This window comes from Oenanthe melanoleuca, chromosome 8 (assembly GCF_029582105.1).
Source record: "Oenanthe melanoleuca isolate GR-GAL-2019-014 chromosome 8, OMel1.0, whole genome shotgun sequence".
Classification (NCBI taxonomy): Eukaryota; Metazoa; Chordata; class Aves; order Passeriformes; family Muscicapidae; genus Oenanthe; species Oenanthe melanoleuca.
The window spans coordinates 2,399,538-2,415,761 of record NC_079342.1 but is presented as its reverse complement, the minus strand read 5'-3'; the positions used below and the strand labels follow the sequence as shown (position 1 = coordinate 2,415,761).

The window sequence follows — 16,224 nt, the reverse complement described above, 5'->3', positions numbered from 1 at the left end:
GACATATTAATGACAGGTTAAACATTTCACCTGAAAAACAAAAAATAGCCCAAATTTCTGCAAAAAAAAAATAAATTACACTGAAGTTTCTATGGCATGGCTTTGTCCCTCAGTTAGTGCCAGTCTTCATTAGAAGGTGAAGAGAATGCTTAAAATTGGTCAAATAGCATGAAGATTTTGTTGACATGTTTTCTGTCTGTGTGTACATACTTTTCCTGAAAGGAACATCCAGTCAAATCCTGGTTGTCCAAAAGACTTTGGTCAAACAGCTTTGAAAGACACTAAATTTATTGCACTGAAACACAACTGACCCAAATTAAGAGCCTTTTAAGGGCTTTAGTAGTACAAAGAATTCACTCTTTTGACACTCTGTAGCTGTAAAACACCACACCAATTTATTCTCAGGAAAAAAAAAGGTATTTATTTCACCCTGGATGGTTGTAAGAGAGGAAAGAAAAATTCAAAACAAGCAGAATAATTATTTCCTTTTCTAACCTCAGGGAACCCCAACATCCACCCTCCTTTTTTATAATGTGTCATCTACAGTTCTATTGTTTATGCATCTCCATATTTCTACTGTTGATCAGCACTTGACCAAATTTTGCAACTTAACCAAAATTTACAGAAATAATTGTTAGAACTAACAGAATGTCACGAGCTACACCAGCCTAAGATTTAGGGATCTTTGGATTTTAACAGGATGGGGAAAAAAGGCAGTTTGTGTGGTTGGGGATATTTAAGTTAATTTCCAAACTGCCACATGGACAGACCCCCAAGTGTAATCCTGGCCCATCCAGCTAAAACTCTTATCAATTTCAATGGAATAAATATCAGCATGTTTATTATGAACATCTCTCTCTGCAGCTGTAACACTCTAAATGACATAGACACAACATCAGTGCAAATTGCAATAGTCTGCACCTTTCACAGATGATGTAACTTAGCAACAAAAACCGTGTGCTCCCAGAATCAGAGCAGTCCCAAAGTTCCACCTTTGAGGTAAACTTGTTCATGAGAGGAACTTTCACATTTTATCATCTTTGTTCACCGTGCATTTAATATTCCGTTGTGACCAGGGGTGATCAGGAAATCCTCAGCAATTCCAGTGGATCCAGCTGTAAAAACAAGCTGCACCTGTGGATTTGTGCCACTCCCTGTCAGATTAGGGGTATCAGGGGTAGGTCTGCATTTTCCTGAAGGTTGCATTGGTGATGGTGAGCCGGGTCAGCCTGGCCCCGTAATAATCGATGATGTAACTGGAGCCGTCGGAAGGGCCAACGATCTGCAACAGAAAATAAAACAACCAAGACTTTTCAATATGAAGTGAAATATATACTTTGTGCTAATGTCTCAATTACTGCTAATTTTCCCATCATAAAATTAGTCATGCTTAATTAGTCAAACAGAAACTAGATTTATTTTGAAGTTATGCTGCAGTTTAACTGTTTTAGCGAGTGCTGTCTCAGAAGGAACATTTCCCCTGGGCTTCTAATCAACCCAATTACACAGCCAGGCACTGGGACTCGGCTAATCCGATGAGGATTTGAGGCACAAAACCAGCCTAACAAATGAGTGGGCTCCAAACCACTTTTCCTGAACAAAGGAGGGTCGGCAGCAGAGAATTAGGCTGATGACAAGTGTCTTTGAAATACTGAACAGGTAAGGAATGAAGAGGAGGAGAAAAGATCATGGAGTTTTTGTTCTGGAAGTGCTAAATTGATGTGGAGTCACCAGGGAGATCAACAAGGAGAGATGAAAGATACTCTCAATTGGGTCTGTAAGTGCTCTGAGGCAAGATCACTGTGAGAGAAGAGAAAGGAATTTGAGAATGCACACAAAAGACACGGTGCACACTTTTAAAATATTTTCCTACAAAGCACAGAAACAACTCCCATATCCACAATGGATTTTGAGTTCATCACAGCCGATTTGCAATTCATGCTAAATGGCTGTGCTGTTGAATGAAACAATTTGGCAATTTCATGATGTCACAAGATGTCACTCCAGCTGGGGATTTAACCCTCCTGAATCCCTCAGTCACAGCTCTCAGCTGATGAGGGACTTGAATTTGGGGGAGAGGTGGAAAATGGAAGTGGCAATGTCTTCTTACATCAGCATAAAGCACAGGCAAACACAGAACCTGAGGATTCTGGGAACAGCAGGACTTCCCCTGCTGAGTCCAACACTCTGCCTCACACACAGAGGTTCTGACCACTTGAATTTATGGTGCTATGGCTCCCAAGCTATTCATTGTCAGCATTTATAGATGGCTAATTGAAGTTTTAATTCCAAAAACAAATATATTGATATTTTGCATCTATATTCTACAAACAAAGCCAAAATAAATGTCTTTATTTTTCAATATCCAGTGGTTCTTAAGGCAAAATTGCTAACAAAGTGTTAGTAATCAAATCAAAGCTTTAAAAAACAAAGATTTGCATCTTGTTTTGAAAGCCCTGACTTACCTGCATTGAAATAAGTATGAAATCAATTAGGCTCCCAATTCCACAAAACCCTACAGTGCAGAACTTTAACAAACCTAAAAAAGAAAAGTAAAATTTAATGTAGCTTTAAGCAATCCCTGGGATTTCATCACTGGTGGAAATCACATCCAATCTCTCCCCTCTTCACACAAAATGTGTGTGTTTATATATACACATCTCTCTAGAAGCAGACCTAAAATTAAACTTCTCTAATTATTAGGGGAGAAACCAAACCACATCTTCATCTTTCTACATCCTGAATGCACTTTAGAGACTTTAAATATTAACAATTTTTTTTTAACATCTAAATATTCTTAAACAAGGAAAGGCAAAATTTGATAATCACGTTACTGAAATATTGCTCAAGCACAGACAGAAAAATCCCAACTTGAGCTGCAAAATTTACTTATGAATATAAAGAGACTTTCTACCACCTCATGAGTTGCAGCACATACTGATTTGATTTTCAGAACATGCAAATTTGGAAAACAATCCTTTGTATAATTTTTGTATTTTTGCTGAAATATTAATTTCATTTGAATTTACATAAAAATATATAAACACTTCTTTTTAACTAGTTTTCAAAAATGTTGTTTTTTATACAAATAAATGAAAGATTAATTGAAAATATATGGGAATAGCAACTGACAGATGAATGTTTTATTGGAAGTTGTCCTGCAAGGCAAACTTCATTTGGAAAATGCCTTTAGAAAAAAGAGGCTGTCTTAAAATTATTTTTTTTTTTATATCAGTAGTTCCTTGTACAATGAATGCAATCCAGAGAGAACTATATATATATAATGAGTATTACTTCAGAGAAAGATTTTGGTTAATCCCCTCTCTCCAAAGCACCAAGGCACCTCCTTTCCCCCAGGGCTGTTCATGGGGCTGCCTGTGGGGCAGAGCAGGGGAGGAACTGCATCCACTCTGCAGGAAGAGCATCCCACTGCCTGGATTTGTCTCTCATGGAAGAAAAGTCCCTGTGCACCCTTCCCTGAGGCCCTGGCACAGGTGCCCAGAGAAGCTGTGGCTGCCCCTGGATCCTTGGAGGTGTCCAGGTAGGATGGGGCTCTGCACAGCCTGATCCAGTGAAGGTGTCCCTGCCCCTGGAACATGCCAGCTGGGATTTTAGGAACACAGCAGATTTCTTACCACTGCTGCAGCTCCACTTTACTTATGGAATTGGATGGAGGAGAACTGTTTCTGAACCTGGCATTTATTTCTGGAGTGCAGGGTAAAGTTGGGTTTTTTTCTTCCTCCCCACTTCCCCCCCTATAAGCAGATCACACTGAGAAAATAAACTGCTCTAAAGCACAGAGGGAAAAATAGTGTTGTTCTACAGTAATAACTCCTGGTTTGGTTCTCAGTGTGTGGGAGAGGAAGAGGCTGCCTTCCTGATTTCTTCATACTCAATAGCTTGTTTGTATTTGTGTGCTCTTTAAACAAAAGAGAAGGGGAAAAAGTAAACCAAAGAGCATTTACAGTCTTCATTACACTTGCAAAAAAGATTTCAATGCTATTAACCTTTCTTAACCATTTTTTGCCAAGGCACAGATGACCTAAGAAATCCCCAATCAGCCACTGTAAAGGAATCCAGTGGGTTGATTTTTATTCTTTTCTAACTCTTACCTTTTGCCTTCTTTACCTTTCAAAAGACTGAAAATGTGGCTTTGGAAGAGTTTAATTTTAAATATTAACTTTGGCTGCTGGCTACAGTATAATCCAGTAGGGTTAAAGCATGAGCCATAAAGAAGTTGTACAAAAGAATTAAGGATTTATGAATCTATATTACCACAATATATTACAAATAATTACTGAAAATTATTATTCCATATCCAGTGGTATAACTAAATAATGCACCTTCTTGACTGCTTTCAAAAATGTATCTTTTGGGGACACAGGTGGACAAAGTAAATGCTAATTATAGAATCTCAGGGATAAAATACATGGATGTTAATCAAGATTATAGAGAAGAACAGATAATGTCATTTAAAAGAATTGGCATTTAATGGGCAGAAACTCAAAATTTCTGGCTGAAATGACAGCAACATATACAAATTTTTCCACATCATTGCTCCATCCTATCTATACTTAAATTCACTCCCTTTGTCCAGCTCAGAAACAAGGCCAGTGAAGGCAGTTCTGTCATAATAAGGTATTTCCATTACTTAAAAGCCAGTGGCACCATCATCCTGGGAATGAGGTCCTAAAAACCAGAGAGAGTTTTTATTAGAAGTTCCAGCTTCTGCAGAATTGTTATTAATACCATGAGTTATCTTGAAGGTATGCATTTGCCAGAATAAACTCCATCTCCCAAAACACCAGGTTTACTGTAAAATTTGCCCACTTTTTTCCCGGTGAAGTCAAGTCTCATTTAAGTGAGGCAAAGCCACTTCTGCTACAGTGCCTCACAAAAAATGCCCAGGTAAAACATCAATGCAAAGCAAAACTTTGAGTAGCAATAATCACATTTGCTTATCATGATTTTATCTGCTGGACACTACATCTCCATTTGTCACCACTCCAACAGAAGAGCAGGCTGAGGATAATGCAGCACTTTATCTTTCTTGACCATGAAGTAAGGATCTAGTTTTAAATATTTAAACTGTGAATGTCAGCCTTCATTACTCAAAATATGAGTATACACATACAAGTCAGTCATAAGAATAAGATTTACCTCAAAGAAAAAATGAAGGAATAAACTTACCTAATGCAGGATATCCTAGATAAAATCTATCTGCTCCCAACCATCCAAGAAATAAGGACAGAGCCACTGCCACTTTGTAGGAGTATCCATTTCTGCCAAAAAAAACAAGCAATGTAGATAATGACTGCAAAATAAATCCACTCATACTTTTGACTGTTAAAGTAGTGACTCATTTTCCTGCTGCTCTGGTTTTAAAAAAAACAACAGACTTGTTATTTATCTTCAATTAACGGCCACGGAATTGATAATGTTAAGCTTTCAAACTGGGAAGGCATCCTCCATAAAGGAACCTCAGCTGCTGCAACTCAAGTGTACTCTTGCAGAATACAGATTATTCTGAAACTAAATGATGATTTCTTGTCAAGACATAATTCAGTTGCTGATCCATCCCCAGCTTCACAGAGCACTTCCTAAGAGTTCAGCCCTACTGAGACGAGCCCAGGAAGGCAGGAGGTGTGTGAATGCTGTCTGCAGGCATTAGTCTCACATGCAGCCAAATGGAGAGGAACAGCACAGGCAGGTGAGATGTCAGCAGAGACAGTAATTGCCTCGAGATCTGAAGGAGAAATGAACCATGGCCACTGGCTGAAGAAGCTGCAGGAAGGATTCAACAAAAAGAGTAAGTCATGGATTCACTCATTACACTGTAAATGGCACGAAGTCACACTGAAAAGAACTGGTGACAGTACAAAGATGCACGGGGGTAGAGAGGCACTCTCAAGTTAAGCTTCCCATGGTTAGTTATACAAAATAAACAGATAGAACAGACTTTTTCAGATTTATCCTAATTGGAACCATTCTTGCCAACAGCTGGAGCAATGCAGCCACCAAACCACCTGTTAGTGCAGGCCCTGCTGGAGAACTTTGCACTAATAGGGGAGCTAAAAACATATCACTCCAAATGCTGGAACTGCTGCCTTGGTGAACAGAGAGCTCCTGATCAGCAAACCCAAATGCAATTAGAACTGAAAAATATTCAGTAATTCACTGTTTTGATACGTGCACTGCTACTTGCCAGCAATTATTTAATAGGCCCAAATTAAACTCCTGGTTGACAGTTGAATAGGACAGTCTCAAAAAGACAGTAGCTGACAAAAGTCCAAGCACTTTTATTAAGCATTTTCAATGCCAAGTAGAGACCTACCTTTTTTGCTTATTATCAAAATTTACTGATTTTAAAACCTAATGGCAACATTAAGTGATTAAATCACAACTCTTACCTCAGTATTTGTTACTTGGTGTTTATTAGCAACACGGAAAACACAAGGCATTCCTGGAACCTAATGTAACACAAATTATCATCTTTAGAACTGTCTTGTTTCCACTGTAAGGAACACTAATGGGTTTATTTAAAACTTGAGGTAAACTGTTGGAAATTGTTTATCAACTACAAAGTGTCAACAGCCCTCCAAGGACACTAAAGCATAAAAAGAGCTGTTACATAAAAAATGGGAACACGGTTTAATTTTGCTCCTGATCACAACTAGTAATAAACTTGCCTATGCACTGAGATGCTTCTGAAAGCACAACAGCTTCTGCAAGCTCAACATCAAATTGATGGGCAGAAGAAATCCAGTATGAAGGGGAAGCATGAGAACACTGTAACAAACAAGGCTACATCCACTCTGCTGTTTCCTTTGCCTTACTGCTTCAGATAAAAACATGCACAAAGAGTAAACCACTGAGTAGGAAAATGACACATCTCAGGCACGTGAAGGAATTCCTACAACTGGGTAAAAAGATGCAATTTCTTGTCAGTTCCTCTTTTGATTTTCTCTTGCTCCTCAGCCTCATCCAACCTTTATTTTTTTCTGCATGCATTTGTCCCAGCTGCCGTGTTAAAAACTTTCCCTCCCAGCTCTTCCCCAGCAGTTGACAAGAGCAGGTGCTGCTGTAGGCTGCTCTTTCAGGGTCTCTTGGCTCTGCTCAAAGACCTGCCCACACTGAACCCATCAATTCCACAGAGATTCATTCCATGGATTCCTTCCGTGGAATGGCAACACCTGAACAATGGACATTTCAACTCTGCAGCATCAGGGCCTGCATACATTAAGCAAAATGTATGGCAGGTGCCAATTCTGTGTGCTAGAAGTTGGCCAAAAAATAAAATCCATCTCCAAAACATCAGATTAAAGCCAAACTTAAGCAATCTTGACTCCCAGTACTTCTTTGTTGGAACAACCTTACAAGTTTTTCCTTGAATTATTACTAGAGGAACTGAACTTGAACACATCCACTCACACAAACCATCTCTTGGTCTTGCTCTAAAATAACTGGATCCCAAAATTTAGACAAAACTAAATTACAGTCTTGGTTAAGGACAACTTGCTGATTTGTCCTTCACAAGAGCTGGGGATAGAGATTCACCTGCTGTCCCCATGCTGGGACAATCCTGCCAGGGAAGATGTTTTCTCAAACTCATTTTTTTTAAATGATGTGCAGTTATTTCTACAGTTACAGTTTCTACTAAAACTCAGTACGATGCTGGAAAATCTCCAAAAAAGCAGGAGAAAAGGCAGGGCTATGGTTGTAATGGTAAGCTGAAGACTTCTGCTTAAAACAATATTTCTGACACTTAGGTAACATTCAAAGTGCCTCATAAAAGGTCTATCAGTGAAAAGACCATTTTTTAAAAAAGTGTACAGATGAAGGATGGTGATATTAATCTTGCTGCCATTTTTTACTGGTTTTAGGACACTATGAAGGACATACTTGTGTAAGTCTGTCGATGTTCAAGTTGTATTTTACTGGAATTTTCAGTCTAAAAAGGGTTCTCTTCCCTTTCTGACATACCAGCAGTTGTGGGACTGGAAAAGTCACAGCAAATTCTTTTGGCAGTGTAACCATTGATTATTCATTATAGATAATAGTCATGATCAAATAACAGATACTGTAAGAAGGATGACATTTCTCTGCCTACAGACTTGGATTTTAATAAATAAATGTAAAGAAAAGCTACTTTTAAAAAATGTTTCTAGAAAATATACAAACCCAAAAATACATGTATGCAAAAAACCTCCAAACATAAGAATAACCATCTAATCTAAAGAGGAAGCAATTTCATTAAACTAGTATAGCTCATCTTCTCCTCAGCCCCCATCACAGATGGGACTGAAACACAATTGTTTCTGGACAAAAATGTGACTGACGTCTACTTTGCTGGCATTTAAATTTGATTAGATGTAATCATATGTTTTCTTCAGTTTGCTGAGCTTTGACTGCTGAGAAGACTAAATACAGAGAAAATATTTATGAAACTAAGAGACAGGGCTGTACTTCTGAGTTAGGCAAATTACTGAGCAGCAAGTAGCACATCAGAGTTATTTGCCCACTAGAGTAGTAGGGAGTACCCAGTATTACTGGAGCTTTTATTTCCAAAGATTCCAGTAGGACAAAAGAGAAAGGTTCCAGTGTGAATCCCAGGAAAAAGAGGAAACAAATGGTAGTGACAGGTGCTGGCTGATCATTAGCACTGGCCAGTTGGAACATTTATTGGTATCCAGAGCTCTCCATCACTCACAATGTGCTTCAGAAAAACGAGGTCCATCATTCATGTACCAGAAACAGGCTCTTAAAAGACACAGTGAATTGGATTAAACACAAAAGCTGTTTCAAAATAGAGAACAGTTTCTCTTAGAGATTTTGAGGGGAACTGCAGAGATCCTGAAGCTCCCCTAAAATTCATGCATAATAGAACTTCAGCTGCAGCTACAGGCTCACTTTAAACTGGCACGAAGCACTGAGCAGCACAGCCCTGTCCAGCCCTCCTTTGTCCTCTCTGTTTTATCCTTGAGTCACCCTCATCCCCATGCTGGCACGAGCACTTGAAGCCACTGTACTGTGACTCAAACTGGGGAACTGATCCAAGGCAGCTCAAACCCAGAGCAGCTCCCTGATGTCCTGGGATCTGTCAGGGGATGGGAGGGAGGGTGTCCCCAACAGCTCCTTCCAGCAACTGTGCTGATTTTAAGCACGTGTGAAATGTGGCCTCAGCATTTGGAGCAAAATTTTGCCAAGCTAAAGTATGAAGTAAAGCAAAGGTAAAAGAATAGGGTAAAACAAAGACACAAACATCACTAAACAACAAAAAGAATGTACAGACAGACAGATTTCCCTTTGAACCTGTCTAGTGGAAGGTGTCCCTGGCCAAGGCAGGGGGGTGGAATGAGATGGGCTTTAAGGTCCCTCCCAACCCAATCCTCGCCGTGACCCTGTGTTGCATCCTCATTGTGTTTATTAGAGGATTAACTACTGGGAAAAATGTGCATGGTTCTGTTTTACTTCTATTTTCCTTCTGCCAACACATCATACAATTTTGGACAAACTTCAGCTTTTAAAACCAAAGAGTACTCACACATTGCGACACTCAATGGGCTTGTAAAATCCAACTTCGTGTCCCGTAAAGACTTTCTCTATGCCAAGGTGATCTCTGCAAGTAATATTTGGTGCTGGCAGACATTGAACTGAAGACAAAAAAATGATTTGATATTAAGCAGTAACTGACACTCAGGGCAGCTTTCCGACAACACACAAGTGAAACAAATTAAGTCCTACTGTGCAACAGTCTTGATACAAAGCACAGCTCACACACAATTACTCGTTAAAAATATTTTTTAAGCCACTCCTACCACTAACTTGTAGTTTTTCCTTGCTACATTTTAAGCAAAATATACAAACTTAATTGCAGCCCCAATTCCGTTGTAATTTCCACTCTAGATTCAATATGAGTCAATGAGAAATCTGAAGCTGACATACAGAAAACATTTTCATCATGAGAACAGTCAAATATTGGAACAAGTTGCCCAGAGAAGTCATGCCATCACCATCCCTGGAGGTTTTCAAGGCCTGACTGCACAAAGCCCTGAGCAACCTGGCTGGAATTCAGTGCCAACACTCCCTTGAGCAGGAGGTTGGACTTTGCAACTTCCTGACGGGTCTTTCTACCCAAATTATTCCATTATTCTTGTCTCTTAGGGGAATCAAAGTAGAAATCACAGCAGAAAAGTCACACCTGCTAAAGTTTGCAATATATTACCAGAATATTAATCACTCTCCAATGCTGTAGCTTGTAGTTTTAAAGGAAAAAAATTCAGTCCTTTACCTACTTTCTATCACCTTTCAGTACTTGTGAGTCTTGTTGGTTAATTCCAACAAAACTGCAAGCCAGGTTTAACATTCTTTCCAGATTTTCCAGTAATGCATACAGGCAAGATATGGATTTTTTAAATGCCTATCCATATCACATAGGGACAAAAAATAAAATAAGGTTTGAGTTATGTGTGGCCTTAACTGCTATAAAATCTTACATGGGTTTTACACTCCATCCCTGGAAGTGTCCAAGGCCAGCTTGGACAGGGCTGGGAGCAGCCTGGGATAGTGCAAGTTGTTCCTGCCCTTGGCAGAGGGTGAAATGAGATGATCTTTAAAGTCCTTTCCAACCCAAATCATTCCATGATGCTAAGATCAATGGGCCTAATCTAAGGCAATTGCAAAAATATACATTTTTTTCTTGTAAAGTAAATGAAGCAAAGAAATTTTTTCTGTTTTTAGAAGAAACCCAACACAGGTAAAATATAGTGATGCAGAAAAAGCCACAGTTTTCTTCTCAGTGTCACTCCAAAGACTCCAAATCTTCTACCCAACAACACCACTTTGATGCTTTGAATTAAACCCCTGTTTGTCTGGGTGAGGGATCACAGAAAGTGACTAGAAATTGTAGTGCTTCAAGCATGATCCAGAAATTAACTTTTTATTACTTAGATAATACTGAAAAAAAAAAAGCAATTCAAATACTGTGAGGACAATCTAACAACTGGTGTGTGTGTGTGAAAATGCTATACAAAGAAATAGTGTTAATTAATTCAGCAACTTGTTCTACTCTGAAGCTTATCTCCTGTTCAAAAGTGTAGTGTATTAAATATAAACACATGGTAATTAGTTAAACAACTGATAATCTTGAGTTATGATCATATCTCAAACTATGCAGTATTTTTTCTGGTCTCTGACTGCCCATTTATAGTCAGGGACATAATGTCAAAATGATGGAAAGAACTGAAAAAACTTTTAAAAGGATCCATTGTGCTATGTATTTACATCCAGTGCCTGCAATAATTTGCAAAAACCTTCACTATCCCAGAGGAAAATCATTCAGCACTTATAGGAAGCGAAATATGAAAGACAACAGGCACACAGATGAATTTTGTGGACTCCCCATCCCTGGAAATGTCCAAGGGCAGCTTGGACAGGGCTTGGAGCAGCCTGGGAAAGTAGAAAGTGTCCCTTCCCATGGCAGGGGTGGCACTGGATGAGGTTTAAGGTCCCTTCCAACCCAAATTATTTCTGTAATTCTGTGATTTTAAAAAAGAGGTGCACATAAAGTGAACTTGCTGTGCTATCAAACCCAGACTATTTATTTCAATGCCTGGGAACATCAAAGAAGTTAAGCACAGGGAGGAAACTAAGTAATCAATTTATGAATTTTTCTGTTGTACTCTGAAGTATGTTAGAACTGAACATCAAATAAATGTGCTTTCAAAATAGAGCCTCATGCACCAAAACCTGGTGATGATGGAAGGCACTATGTTGCCTTAAGAAAAAAAAAAACCTTAAAAATTAAAAGATTTTGAAGCCTGTTCTGTCACATGTCAATTCTTTTAATAATTATATGCAAAATCAGTATGACAGGAATGGTTTGTTTTAATCACAGTAGTACAGGACACAGCCTAAAGGGTGCAACATACATTGAAGAGATTTACCAGAAACCTCACTTACAAAACTACCAATCAGAGACAGTGTGTTTATTCATTTTTAGTAAAGCACCCAATCCACACAAGTGTTTTGGGTTTTCAGACTAATGATATTACTAATCCCATCTTTTATAAAGCTCATCAAGTAGATACACAAATTGAACACTTCCTTGAAAAAACATAGTTAATCAATATATAAGTTAGAAATCCTTACCATATGCTGTGTGATTTGTGCAATTCATTGGTTCTTGTGTGCTATTGTCTATTTTAGGCTCATCACACATATATGTTCAGGTAATTGAGGAAAACAGCTTTCATATCAAACACTACAACAGGTTCAACAGTAATTTATTCCACCCTCTTTAAACCCCGAGGATTTAAGATGCACCTTGATGTTGGTGCCTACCCATCCCCCAGAAGAGGAGCAGCACATTACCATGCAGCAAATCTGCTAATCCAATTTAATACACCAATATATCGCATAAGCCCCACGTTTAATTAGTGCTGCAGTCAGCACTACCTAAAGGAACTACAATATTTATCAGTCACAGCCTCTGTATTTGGAGGCAAGAGGGTAGCACACACCTCATTGGGTCTTGTTCCCTTATTTAAATATCATAGTGCCTTGAAATTGAGGCATTTGGTTGAGAAAATTTAATCTACGGGAACATGCAAAACTCAACAAACACGTAAAAATGAGCATCTGAAACGGCAGGAATTTGGTGCAGGAACAAACTGAGCAGGAGCTGACTTCCAGAGGTCTCAACTCCCACAGCCAAGTAAAGCAGGAGATGAAGCAAGCTTTTCCAAGATTTGCTTTCCTGACACTTTTGATCATCAAAAACTGTCAGCTGCCATCAACCAGCATGTTCTGGGGAGGACAAGAGGTGCCTTGGAGAGCCAGGAGCCTCACACCTCCTGCTCCTCGGAGCTGTGCAGGGCACAGAAACATATTATTTCCTGATAGAATAGCAACGTCTCCACGTCTCGCTCCTGCAAATAAGAAATAAGGCAGAGTGGTGGCAGAGCGGGCTCTCTCATCCCATGGCAATCTCTTTGAAGGACACCCCAAGCATGCGCTGGGGCACACGCAGAACAACCAGAAATCACAAAATTAATTAGGTTGTTAAAGCCCTCTGAGACCATCGAGTCCAATCTGTGACTGATGCCCACCTGGTCACCCAGATCAGAGCACTGAGCCACAGCTAGAGTTCTTTGAACAGCTCCAAGGATGAGGACACTGCCACATCCCCGGGCAGCCCCTTCCAATGTCTAATCGCCCTTTTTGTGAAGAAACTCCTCCTGATGCTCAGCCTGAACATCCCCTGGCGCAGCTTGAGGCCGTGCCCTCAATTCCCGCACCTTGAGGAGCCCTGTCCCGCTCCTGCCAGCCGAGACCCCCTCGGGGCTCCCAACCTGAGGCTTTCCACGGCCCCCCCACCCTGCCCGGCACCTCACGGTCCCCACCGCCCCTTCCCCTCCCCACAAGCGGTGCCCCCCCTCACCGGGCCCATCGCCACCGCACCCGCGCCCGATCCGGCCCCAGCCCCGCTCAGGATATTGCCCCAGCCGCAGCTCCTCGCACTTGAGCGGCGGCTCCGAGCCCGCTGCTCCCTCCAGGGCTGCGAAGCAGAGGAAAAGCAGGACCAGCGCCTCAGCCGCGCCGCTCCGGGCGGCCATGACGGGACCGCGGCCGCCGTCAGCTGACCCGGGGAGGAGCGGAGCGGCTCCGCCGCGGGGAGAGCCCGCGCTGGCTGCGCGGAGAAACGGAGGGGGATCCCGAGGTGTTCGTGGCTTGCTGAGGGTACGGGTTAGGCTTTTTGGGGGGCTTGAGGGGTTTTTTGAGTGGTGGGGAATGACCTCATTAAACATGGCGGGCGAGGCCGCGCTGAGGGCAGAGCGCGCCCTCACTCAAGATGGCGCTCGCAGGGCCCGGCGTTGGGACGGGCGGGGCCGTGCCCCGAGTAAAGATGGCCGCGCCCGCCGCCTGCCGGCCCCGCCCTTGCCCGCACTAAAGATGTCGGGTGTGAGGGCCCGCGGCCCCGGGCTGTGTGGGGATGGTGGGGGACTCGCAGGCAGCCCTGAGGCGGCTGTCGCAGCGGGGTGGGGCCGCTCCGGGTGCTGGCACCCTGAGCCGAGCGGCGGGCCCGGGTCAGGGAGGAACGTGAGGTGAACCCTCCCCGCTCTGCCAAACACCCCCGCTACAGCATTGGCCCGCCCGGCGAAATCGCACCTCTGGGTGCCCCCGCTGGTGGCTGGAGTTTGCTGAGTACTTGAAAAATATGTTGAAAAAGCCCAGCAGAAGTTAAAGGCGTGACCTGCCAAACCTGGTTAACGCAGACTGGCGCATCCCCTGTCATCCAGGTGGGCCTGACACTGTCCAGCAAACCCACAGCACACAGACTGCAGAAATAATTTTAAATTCTTATCCCATTTTCACATAAAACCGCACTGTTAAAAGTGGTCTTTATTTCAGTTTTTAAATGAATACTGAATTCCTGGAGGAGGCAAGCTTTTCATCAGCATTTGCTCTTCACAAGGTATTTTGTGGTGATTACAAACCTTGCCCTAGTCTCACTACTGTGACAGTTTATTGTTTTTCTGTTGCAGTTATTTCAGGTTTCTCTAGTGTTTAAAGGCATCAGTTTTCCACTTATGAACTGCTAAGGGATCCTGGAGTGTTTACAGGAGATGGAGAGGTCCTTTGATTAAACACACCCAGGAAAGCCAACACAACTGTCCCAAGTTTACATCTGCTCAAGAAGTGTTTCCTGAAAAACAAGTAGGGACCTAAAAACAGAACAGAACGTAAAAAGCTGGAAAAGCAACTCTGAAGCAGTACTGAGGAGAACATCATCACTACCCATCCTTTCTGAAAGTCTTTTGGGTTTTCTGGGCATTATTTTGGTGCGTGAAGATTTGTCTGGTGCTTGTCAGTACCAAGGAAGGGTTTGTCCCAGTCCCAGATATTCCAAGAATCCGTAGAAACACAGATTTAAAACGTGTGGATGGCTGACAAAGAGCTCTGCCAGCGATGTGAAATATTGCCATCTAACAGCTTTTGGGGAGATTTCGTGTAAACTGAATTGGCAGCCTGGAGTTCAGCAGGCAAAGTATGCAAATGGAAATTGATACTCCTCTCAGCAACTGGAAGGGAAAGGGCAGGGCTGGAGCGCGCTCTGGGATGAACTCAGCCCTCGGAGATGGAGATGGAGGTGCACTGATGGGAAAAGTGCCCGGCTCCTCTGTCTGCGGCGCGTCCCTCGCACGGATAAATACACCACTCGCTGTTCATCACTGTCAGGAAAATTGTCACTTCTCACGAGCGCCACATTAATTAAAACTGAGAGTCAGGGCTGGGCAGCTGAGCGTTCAGAATCCTTTGGAAGGGGGATGGAGCGGCGCGTCCGTGCGCTCTGGCGCAACTGCTGCCGCTCAGTGAAACGAAACGGGTGCCAGAACGAGGGGAAATCAATCTGAACTCAGGAGAAATTGATTTCCAAACCTCTTGTAGCCTTTACCCCGTGCAGCCAACAGGGCCGTGTAAGGTCAGCAGATGGGCTCGTGAAACTGTGTAGCAGAATAAAAATTGTATTTATCGACTTTAATTCGACTATTTTATGTGTGTATGAATGTAATTTTAGGAAGAAAGCAGACTAATGTACAGGTTTCAGAAAGCACACACAGTTCACGCAATTAATTTCAACTAAAATGGTGCCTGCCGACTACTTTGTGACTAGCAGGAGGAAAATTTTGTTTTTTTGCCATCCTGGACAACGTTCTGTGTCTTGGAAGCCACAGTGACGTGGTGTATTTTGGGATGCTGTGGGGGAAGTCTTGCAATCCCTTTACTCAATCCAAATTTTCCTATGGCTTTTTGCCATTCCCTTCTGTGAAGTGGTGGGGGCTGCACTGCTGAGGCTGAGCAGAGCATATTATTATAAAAATACTATTATACCTATATTATTATACATGCTTCACCCGAGGATCTAGATCCCTGTGTCCGAAGGGAATGGAGCCCTCACACCAAGCTCTCTGTAGGGAGTTCAGAACAGAATCACAGAGTATCATTGAGTCTGGACACCGATGCAAATAAGTGAAAAACAAGCTTTTCTACAATATTGCCTTCACCGGGGAGGCTGCAGGCCACACCACAGATCCAAACTACGATCCATAAGCAAGCCGGCGAGTCAGGCTTACCGGGAAATTGACTAAAAAAGTTGATTTCGGTGCGAGCCGCCGGGGCCGCACTTCCCGCGGCGGCCGGAGCCGGGTCCCGGCGGAGCCG

The 16,224-nt window shown here is 42.1% G+C and overlaps 1 protein-coding gene across 1 annotated transcript; it reads right to left on the bottom strand.

The window, feature by feature from the left end:
* Positions 1–270: 270 nt before the first annotated feature.
* Positions 271–14,294, bottom strand: TM2D1 (TM2 domain containing 1). The gene is made up of 6 exons (XM_056497080.1): positions 13,498–14,294; positions 12,151–12,224; positions 9,545–9,653; positions 5,191–5,282; positions 2,466–2,539; positions 271–1,282 (listed from the first exon to the last, which is right to left on the bottom strand). The coding sequence occupies exons 1-6, from the start codon at positions 13,806–13,808 to the stop codon at positions 1,172–1,174; spliced, it is 771 nt and encodes a 256-aa protein (XP_056353055.1). The 5' UTR covers positions 13,809–14,294; the 3' UTR covers positions 271–1,171.
* Between the last annotated feature and the right edge of the window lie 1,930 nt (positions 14,295–16,224).

Excerpts from the sequence above, each read along its gene's own strand:
- TM2D1 (XM_056497080.1), bottom strand. The coding sequence starts at position 13,808 with ATGTTTAATGAGGTCATTCCCCACCACTCAAAAAACCCCTCAAGCCCC. Across the intron at positions 12,225-13,497 it reads GAGGAGCTGCGGCTGGGGCA|ATATATGTGTGATGAGCCTA; the intron begins ATATCCTGAGCG and ends AATTACCTGAAC. Across the intron at positions 1,283-2,465 it reads TCATACTTATTTCAATGCAG|ATCGTTGGCCCTTCCGACGG; the intron begins GTAAGTCAGGGC and ends TTTCTGTTGCAG.